General features: G+C 35.2%; 1 protein-coding gene across 1 annotated transcript; it reads right to left on the bottom strand.

The window, feature by feature from the left end:
- Positions 1 to 3,056: 3,056 nt before the first annotated feature.
- On the bottom strand, positions 3,057 to 10,487 carry LOC123540715 (zinc finger protein 431-like). The gene is made up of 2 exons (XM_053526683.1): positions 10,349 to 10,487; positions 3,057 to 8,084 (listed from the first exon to the last, which is right to left on the bottom strand). The coding sequence occupies exon 2, from the start codon at positions 7,303 to 7,305 to the stop codon at positions 6,496 to 6,498; it is 810 nt and encodes a 269-aa protein (XP_053382658.1). The 5' UTR covers positions 7,306 to 8,084; positions 10,349 to 10,487; the 3' UTR covers positions 3,057 to 6,495.
- Positions 10,488 to 10,687: the final 200 nt, after the last annotated feature.

The raw sequence follows: 10,687 nt of genomic DNA, 5'->3' as shown, positions 1-10,687 counted from the left end.
GAGGGCCATGATGGCCCTATATCGCTCACCTGTTATCATTGCACTTGAGGACAAGAAGGTCCTCAGAAAAGATATCTAAGTCCAAAGGACAGGAACAACAAAGGGAAGAAATTTAACCAAAAAGAAAAAAAAAGGTATAGATATGTCAAAATACACCTAAAAATTGGAGGTACCATCCATGTTGTACCACAGAAAAGTGGTCTCGGTTTTTCCCTACGGCCAATAATAAAAAAGTTACTAAAAATAAGCTATTTATAGTAACGTAAAAGGGAAGTAATTAAAAAAATATATATTGTAAGTGGACAAAAGAAGGATCTGCCAAATAATCCGTTGACATAAATGAAATTTCAGATCAGTATCTTCATTAGTTACAGAGATATACCCATTTTAATTTGAAATAAAGGGAGGTCATTTGACATAAAATCAGTCCATAGTTATCTACCCTGATTGTCTCAGTCCAACTCATAACAATAATGAAATTTCAAATAAGTCCTATATGGACTTACTGATATAAATCCATTTTGATTACAATCAGGGGAGGTAATCAGATATAAAATAACTCTGGAACCTACGATTGGATCTGATTTGTCATGGAATCCAAAATTTATTGTTGTTGAAGATATTTTGGAAGTTTGTATCAAATAAAACCATAAATGAAGTCTCTATATGGCTGCAAAAGTCAAAAAAGCCAATTTTGGACCTTTAAGGGGCCGTAACTCTGGAACCCAAGATGGAATCTGGCCGGTTCAAGAAAGGAAGCAAGATCTTGTGGTGATACAAATTGTGTGCAAGTTTGGTTAAAATCATATTATAAATGAAGCTGCTATTGTGCAGACAAGGTCAAAACAGCTAATTTTGGCCCTTTCAGGGGCCATAACTCTGGAACCCATTATGGGATCTGGCCGGTTCAAGAAAGGAACCGAGATCTTATGGTGACACAAGTTTTGTGCAAGTTTGATCAAATTCAAATCATAAATGAAGCTGTTATTGTGCAGACAAGTTCAAAATAGCTAATTCTTGCCCTTTCAGGGGCCATAACTCTGGAACCCATCATGGAATCTGGCCAGTTCAAGAAAGGAACCAAGATCTTATGGTGATACAAGTTGTGTGCAAGTTTGGTGAAAATAAAATCATAAATGAAGCTGCTATTGTGCAGACAAGGTCAAAATAGCTAATTCTGGCCCTTTCAGGGGCCATAACTCTGGAACCCATAATGGAATCTGGCCAGTTCAAGTAAGGAACCAAGATCTTATGGTGATACAAGTTGTGTGCCAGTTTGGTAAAAATCAAATCATAAATAAAGCTGCTATTATGCAGACAAGGTTAAAATAGCTAATTTTGGCCCTTTCAGGGGCCATAACTCTGGAACCCATAATGGGATCTGGCCAGTTCAAGAAAGGAACCGTGATCTTATGGTGATACAAGTTGTGTGCAAATCTGGTTAAAATAAAATAAATGAAACCACTATCGTGCAGACAAGAAAGTGTTGACACACGGACTGACGACGGACGACGGATGATCACAAAAGCTCACCTTGTCACTATGTGACAGGTGAGCTAATAAAAACAGAGTTTCGTTTTTCTCCTGTATGCAATCTCAGATGTGTTTACTAATTACTGTCTTAAATATACCTGATTGTATAATCACAAACATCACTTTTTATCCATATCCCTGTATGTAATTGTATCATCAGTTTCATATTACTACAATGACTACATGCATAATCAGAATATTATTCACTACATTCCTCGTTTCTCTCCTGTATGCATTCTTATATGTCTTTTAATAGCACTTCCATCACTACATGCACAATCATCAACAGAATATTCAAAGCATTTCTCATATGTGGGTTTTCTTACATATGCCTTCAAATTACTAGTTTCAATACACATTGATCAGTTAAAAACCTTTCATTCCAGAATATTTTTTTGTGTTTGGTTTTACGGCGCACCGACATAGGTTTTCATATGCCTGTACAAAAGATAATAGGTAAGGGTAGAATTCAGGGAAGCACAGAGCACTCAAAATACAGCCTCAGAGTCACGCATTTGCAAAGTAGGCACGCAACAAAAAGAAGCTGTAATGGAAAAATATTACAGATGGGTTGCTTCAAAACTCCAACATTACATTTAAATTTATGCAAAATATAGATAGAGGGGGAGGAAGTGGTAAGGGGTAGAAAAAGGGGTAGGGGAAGAGGTTGAAGGGGAAAGTAGTACAAGGATGAATATACAAAGGGAATGCTACATTCCTTAATTACAGTTACACTACAACGTAAACAATAATAGCACATACATTCATGTACCAAAGACAAACACACACAACCACAACCAACTAAGAAAGATAAACAGACAAGTAAGATACAACAACACTGTAGCGCACCGCTTTAGAAACACAAGCACACAAACGCACACCTGCAAGCAGGAAAAAACAATCATATACTGCCTTAGGACTCCAGCAGCCAAATAAAGGGGGCCACGAAAACTAGCTCATAGTAAAGGGGGAGGGGATGCTAAAGAGGTGGGAGCGCCAACTGCAAGGGAAAGGATGAGGGCGATAGGGAGAGTGAGGAGAAGGAGGAAAAAATACTTACAACAAACGAGACAACATACGCAACAGAAAATACAAGACAGACAGAAAACCAGTTGAAAACAGGGGCATCGCCTTGGAATGGTCAGTAACCTAAATATAGGAAACTGGTGGGGGGGGGGGGGGGGGGGGGGTAAACGCGTTTAGGGCATGTCAACCTCGCACTAACCCTATTTTCAACACATAGACAACACAATCATGACAATGTAAATAAAATCCCCGCTGAGATTTTAAGGCTCTAACATTAGCGAAAAGTAAGATTAATCAAAATTAAGGTAAATCTAAGGTATAGTTACACCAATGTACTCAATAACTTGTCTGGATTAAGTCAGAGCACCAAGAGCCTAACTTTTAAGGGTACAAATGAGCACTGTAGTAGTATGCATATTCAGTTATTCACATTTACCACATCTGAAGCAATTCTCTCCTGTATATATCATATGCTTATTAATAAATGACTATTCAGATTACTATGTTCCTTTTATTGTATAATCACACACATCACATTCAAATTGTTTCTCTCCAGTATGTATTTTTATATGTTTCTTCAGGTCCATAATCATACAGATCTTATTTAAATTGTTTCTCACCAGTATGTATTCTTATATGCTTATTCAGATCCATATGTTGACTACATACATAATCACAAACATCACTTTTAAAATGTTTCTCTCCTGTATGTAATCTGATATATTTCTTCAGATCACTATGCTGTACACATACATAATCACAGACATCAAGTCTAAAATGTTTCGCTCCAGTATGTACTTTTGTATCAGGCTGTCAACCAGGTCTTCTCCAAATTATAGGAAGAATATAGGAATATTTTCACAACAAATATAGGAGTTTTTGGACAGTTTTGAGGCAAAATATAGGAGTTTTCAACAACATATATTTTCATTTACTGGTACATATACTATCAACTCTTACCTGTACACTTACTGTCTTACTGTTTCTACATTAATCAATGTCTAGAATGTCTACCATTCTCTTCAACAGCATCACAATACAGACAAGACAGAAGACTGATACAAAGCCCACAACATATTCTTCTGTACCTTTCATTGCTCTCAAGCTGTTTTCGTGCAGACTTGGATTTCATTGATTTTGGAACTTGGACAGTGAAATAATCCACACTTACCCTCTAGTTTGTTAATACTCTGGTCATGGCTGGCAACAAACAATGTCAACCATCTGCTTGGTACATGTCTTAGGAACAGGCTCTCATCCATGTCATACTCCAGTTGAAGGTCTTTAAAATCTTCTCTTCTGACTGGCTGCTGCTTGAAGAACTGATACATGTCAAAAGTTAACTCTTCTGCATCACTTCCAAAACAGCTGAGACCTTTTCTAAAAGCATTGTGCACTGTATGGGGGTTGCAGGGTTCAAAGACAAGCAAAACCAGCTGGCCATCTGCTTTCAAACTTTCATTGACTTTTCTGTGAATGAATTTGTTGACATTCGGGCCATCAGATGAGAGACGTATCAAAATAATTTAAGGGAAGCTTCACTTACAATGTCAGCTGTTGCATGGCCAAAGTGAAAAGCTTTCAAAAACCTCACAGACACTTCTCCTTCAATATTGCTCCAAAATCTTATCAGTATGTCCATTTGTCTACATTGCTGTGCTGTAATAGTTTCATCAAACATAAGAACATACCCTAAATTTCCATCTATATAACTTCCTTCACAATTGCTTCTGTCAACAAGAGCTGTCACAGGAGACAGCGCGCTCGACTATTTCGATGCTGGATAGTGAAACTGGGCACATCTGAAGAAACTAGAGCTGTCACTGGAGAATGACTCCAATTGTGGATGAAGATATTGCACAATAGCCTGAGTCTATATCAAAAATATCAACTTAAAGTAATAAGAGAGGTAAAGATAAAATGTATCAAAACACTATATAAGTATATCCTAGCAAAAAGGGGCATAATTCATTAAATATTGGTGCCAGAGTTATGCAGCTTGTGTCATATAGTGTGGCTGATGATGCTGAACAACTATTTTAAGTTTGAATCAAATCCATTCAGTAATAACAAGAGACAGAGTGAAAGTGCATCAAAACTTTAACCTAAAATTCTAAGTAAAAAGGGGGAATAATTAATGAAAAATTTGTGCCAGAGTTATGCACCTTGCGTCATATGGTGTGGGTGATGATGTTGAACAACTATTTTAAGTTTGAATCAAATCCATTCAGTAATAACAGAGACAGAGTGAAAGTGCATCAAAACTTTAACCTAAAATTCTAAGTAAAAAGGGGAAATAATTCACGAAAAATTGATGTCAGAGTTATGCACCTTGTGTCATATGATAAGGGTAATGATGTTGAACAATTATTTAAGTTTGAATCAGATCCATTCAGTAATAACAGAGACAGAGTGAAAGTGCATAAAACTTTAACCTGAAATTCTAAGTAAAAAAGGGAATAATTCATGAAAAATTGGTCCAGAGTTATGCATCTTATGTCATATGATGTTGGTGATGATGCTGAACAACTATTTTAAGTTTGAATCAAATTCATTCAGTAATAAAACAGGTAGAGTGAAAGTGCACCAAAACTTTAACCTGAAATTCTAAGTCAAAAAGGGGGAATAATTCATGAAAAAATGGTGCCAGAGTTATGCACCTTGTGTCATATGATGTGGGTGATGATGTTGAACAACTATTTTAAGTTTGAATCAAATCCATTAAGTAATAACAGAGATAGAGTGAAAGTGCATCAAAACTTTAACCTGAAAATCTAAGTGAAAAGGGGGGATAATTCATGAAATATTGGTGCCAGAGTTATGGCCCTTATGTCAGATGATGTGGATGATGATGAGGAATAAGTATTTCAAGTTTGAATCAAATCCATCAAGTAATTACAGAGATAAGTTGAAAAAAGAGAAAGTGCACCAAAACTTTAACCAAGGTGGGGACGCGGAAAGACGCCGACGCCGACGCCGGGGCGAGTAGGATAGCTCTCCTTATACTTCATATAGTCGAGCTAAAAATGGTCTTATGGCTTCTGAAACTATGTATGATGCTTTTGTCCTTGACAAAGAAAACCGATCAGCAATATCACACTTGAACATCTTCTGAAACACTTTGTCAAGGCCATCACATGATCTGAATGAAAAATCAGCAGCTGCTACTTTAAAACACCACAACAGCTCAGATTCTGTGACTTGATGTTTCAAAGGGTGACTTGTGAATACATGTTGTATTTGCCTCTGCTCAATATCGCTTGAACCTAATGTAGCTGGTTTATTAGATGCTCCAGAGGCTGTAGCAGTCACTGTTTTACCGTCACCCTTGGTCAACACTTTTTGGGCAGTGACGCAGTGTTCTCAGTCTCTGAGAAAATCTTCCTGTTGACAATTCAGTAAATGAAGACTTTGAATTTTGGTAAAACTGCATGAACTGTATATTTAAAACAGACACGGTACTTCTGCACCAGTTTGTCATCTTTACTATACTTTTTTGATGTCAGAGATCTCAGAGACTTGCCTTGTATTTCATCAATGAGGAGTATCTGAAAGAAAACATCTGAACAAGACTTTGATTTACCTGAAAGACCTATGTCCTGTTTCACTGCCTTGCAAAGTGACCATACAGATGATGAAGAAGAGCAAAACTACATTATCTTAAGGATGGTGATGCTGTGGCAGACATGGGAATTTTCTTACCTATAAAATAAAGAATCCAAAAGCAGTATCAAACCAAGATTTACTCTCTTATTCATCGGCAAGAACTTTACTAAAAAATATAGGAATATTTTTCAGAATATAGGAAAATATAGGAAATATAGGACGTTTTTCAGAATATAGGATTTTGATCCAAAATATAGGAAAATATAGGAATATAGGAATCAGTTGACAGCAAGTTGTATGTATCTTCATAGCGCTTTTACAACGACATATTTAATCACAATCACCACTTTTCAAGCATTTCTCTGCAGTATGTGTTCTTTTTACATGATTTTTCAGACTGCAAGAATAATTACATGCATAATCACACAAATCACATTTAAATCGTTTCTCTCCTGTATGTATTCTCATATGTGTCTTCAGCTGACTATGTCGACTACTTGCATAATCACATACATCACACTTAAATTGTTTCTCTCCAGTATGTTTAGCTACATGTGTCTTCAGGTGACTATGTTGACTACATGTATAATCACATACATCACACTTATATGGTTTCTCTCCTGTATGTATTCTTTTATGTCTTTTCATAGCGCTTCTATCTATACATGCATAATCACAAACATCACATTTAAAACATTTTTCTTCAGTATGGGTTTTCACATGCCTCTTCAAATTATCACTGTTGTTGCAGACATATTCGCAAAAACCACATTTGAAGCTTTTCTCTCCTGTATGTTTTCTCATATGTCTCTTCATAGTACCTTTCTCTATACATGCATAATCACACACATCACATTTATATTGTTTCTCTCCAGTATGTATGCTATTATGTTTCTTCAAAGCATCTCCACCTATACATGTGTAATCACAAACATCACATTTGAAACATTTTTCTCCAGTATGAGTTCTCATATGCCTCTTCAAATTACAACTGTAGTTGCATACATACTCACAAAAACCACATTTGTAGCTTTTCACTCCTGTATGTATTCTCATATGTGTTTTTAGATTACTATGTCGACTAAATGCATGACCACAAACAATACATTTAAACAGCTTTTCTCCTATAGGTTTGCTCATTATGTCTCCTTAATTAACTGGACAATTAAAACAGTATTCAAAACGTTTCTCTCCTGTTTGTATTCTGATATGAGTTTTCAGATTACACTTGCATTACATGCATAATCAAGTACCTGGGTCTATTCAACACTGCTTTCAAAACGTTTCTCTCTCGTGTGTATTCTGAAATGAGTTTTCAGATTAACACTTCATTACATACTTAATCACAAACGTCACATTTAAAACTTTTTTACTTCTTAAAGCTTTTTCACTCCTTAAGCTTTCTTATTCATTTCCCCAGCTGTTTCTTCTGATAACCTTTTTAATCGCGTGCAAAATCACAATGCATTTTTCTTGTGCATTTCTTCTCATATGTTTTTAGACGACATCTGAGATAACATTCTCAATATTTGCTGACTGAATCATAAACATTACCATAAACATTAAGATTTAAAGCGTTTCTTTCATGTGCATATGTTTAAATGTCGCCTATAGAGCTTAGTTCTGTGACATGTATTATAAGAAATATCACTTTTGTACATTCTCTTCTATGTCATGACTATATTGTTTCCGACATTCTACACCTGTACTCATTAATTCATTTGCCTACACTTCTTATGCTGATTTATACAAAGGCTGGCATCAATAAGATATCCTTATGCTGATTTATACAAAGGCTGGCATCAATAAGATATCCTTATGCTGATTTATACAAAGGCTGGCTTCAAGGAGATACTCTTACGCTGATTTATACAAAGGCTGGCATAAATGAGATATGGCGGTGTTACATCTGCATAAATCTACAAAAGATAAAATGTTACAGAAAATTACACATATATAAAACAACCTGCCTTCCTCATGTAGGAAAATCCCAGACAAAATTCACTCAATCCCTGTTTAAATTGTTTTTGTGTTGATTTATCATCTCAATACTTGATTAAGAGTATAGCTTTGTCTGAACACATAGGCATAGTTTTTAAATTGTTTGTAGCTTTTGAATTCATTTATTTGCAATCAGAATGTGCAACCAAGAAAGACAAGTGCTGTCTGTTGACAGCATGCTCGACTATTCGAAGCATTGATAGAAGAATATGGCCAAAATATTAAAAGAGATTTTCAGACAAAAGTAAAAAAAAAAATAGTTAAGACATATAATCTATCTGCATTTGTGGATTTGGATAAGTCTTGCACTATATGGCAATATGTGACCATGGTGGTAAGCAAGTGTTCAAAGTTAGTTTCAAAGCCATATGTAAAATAGTTCAGACAAATTATGGAATGGTATGCAAAACTTAACTAATTTCTATGTCAAGAAGGGTCATAACTGAGCTAAAGTCCTTATCCTAGTTATGTAGTCTTGCCTACATATGTAGACTATGATGGCAAACAAGTGGTTAAAGTTTCAAAGCCATATGACAAACAGGTTAGACAAAATATGAACTGGTATGAAAAACTTAATGGATTTCCAAGTCCAAAAAGGGCCGTAATTTAGCCAAAATAGTTGAAGAGTTATGTTCTATTGCTTACAGATAGAGACTGTTATAATAAACAGGTGATAAAAGTTTCAAAGCCTTATGTCAAACACTTTACACAAAATATGAACTGGTACGAAAAACTTAACCAAGATTTCTAAGTTAAAAGGGGCCATAATTCAACCAAATTCCTTGATGGAGTTATGTCCCATTGCCTAAAACTGGACCTGGTGATGGTACACAAGTGTTGAAAGTTTCAAAACTTTGTCAAAATGTGGACTGGTACGAAAAACTTAACCAATGTGTGACGCCGACGCCAAGGTGAGTAGGATAGCTCTACTTATTCTTCGAATAGTCGAGCTAAAAAATGGAGATAATAATAGTTTTAGAACTTGTACAATAAACTTAATATAATTATAACTGTTAATGCAAATCTTCTACAAATTCAATAGAACAGTTATTCATTTGGCTATGTATGTTTTTGGCCAGAAAAAAAACTGTTTAAGGTTACTTGACAAAATATATAAGGGTAGGTAAGTAGGCATTTATTTTATTTTATATTTGTTTCTAACTTATTTCAATTTGTTTCTAACTTTTTTTCATGAAGAAAATTTAATAATAATTGATCATGTAATGGTATCGGAGCAGTTTAAGTTATAAAATTTATAAAATTTTTTAAATGTATTTTTCTAGAATGTTTCAGTTCTATAAAAGTCTCCAAAGGAAATTGAACATAGAAAGTACAGCAACAAAATATCGACAAACACCGACAATGTGTTTTTGCATTTTACCGAGAGTGTACAGGAAGTAACTCCTATACATTTAATAAAAGTTACATATCACATGTGATGTTGGATGTTGAATGCTGTTTATTCATTTATAACATCTGATCACGCGATCCGAAATGCCTTATGGTTATTTTTTTGCAAATATTTTTATATAATTTTTTGCCTGGGTACTTCGCTGTTATGTCATGTCGATATTCAGTTGTGTCCATGAAATGTTGTGTCGATGTTTCGTCTGAGAATGTTTTGTCATGCTCTTGTCTGGTTTTGACCGCCAAGGAGATAAACTTTCAACTTAATTGGAGAAGAAGGAGCTACCCTAAATGCGTATGCACATTATAGTGTTTCCTGCAGACTCTAAAAAGGGCATGGTGCTTCACCAGAAAAAGGGCACTTAGCGCGCAGTTTGGCACCGAAAGGGCATTCGTAAAAGTGCGCTTGCCGGCATTTTTTTTAATACTAGTTTTACATGACATATGAGAATCTTTCATATCTCATGGTATCTGGTAATATTCTTTAGATAATGCCTACAATTTTGTAAATGAGCTTTCCTTTCTTTTGTTCAAACAGGACTTTTTTAACTGCCACTGATGATTCATACTTTTAAACATTCTCTTTCAAACCCTCATGAAGTGTCGACTTGCATTTTCAAAGACAGATATCAGCTAACAAGTTTTATTGAACAACATTCAAATTTCAATTGCCAGTCTATTTTGTCAATCATCGACAGGTCATTTAACCATTGATTTACGTTAAAAGCAACTATAGGCAGTTCGTCAAATCTACATGAAATCGATAACTTTGTACCTATATCGCTGATGAAACCCTAGTTCTTCGTTGTCAGTAAAAATTAAGACGACAAATTGACATGGAAGATTTTATTTCCTGGTGTTTTTCCGGCATGCGAAAACGAAAGTAGAATGCAACGTAAAAAATACATGCTGTGAAATTTGCTAAATTAGGTTGCAGACGAGTACTGCAGACACTAGGCCTATAGATACACATTGAAGGCTGAACACCACTAAATCCAGCTGTTCTTTATTTCATATAAAATCCACTCACTTCATAACGGTGTTTCGACATTTTCTAGCATATCAGATTTTCAGAGACTTATATTCCCATAAAGAACTAGATCGCTACTTTAGA

Source organism: Mercenaria mercenaria, chromosome 16, assembly GCF_021730395.1.
Source record: "Mercenaria mercenaria strain notata chromosome 16, MADL_Memer_1, whole genome shotgun sequence".
NCBI lineage: Eukaryota > Metazoa > Mollusca > Bivalvia > Venerida > Veneridae > Mercenaria > Mercenaria mercenaria.
This window is presented reverse-complemented; position numbering and strand designations above follow the sequence as displayed.

What these genes read in the sequence shown, in the direction of transcription:
- LOC123540715 (XM_053526683.1), bottom strand. Translation starts at nt 7,305, where the DNA reads ATGAGCAAACCTATAGGAGAAAAGCTGTTTAAATGTATTGTTTGTGGT.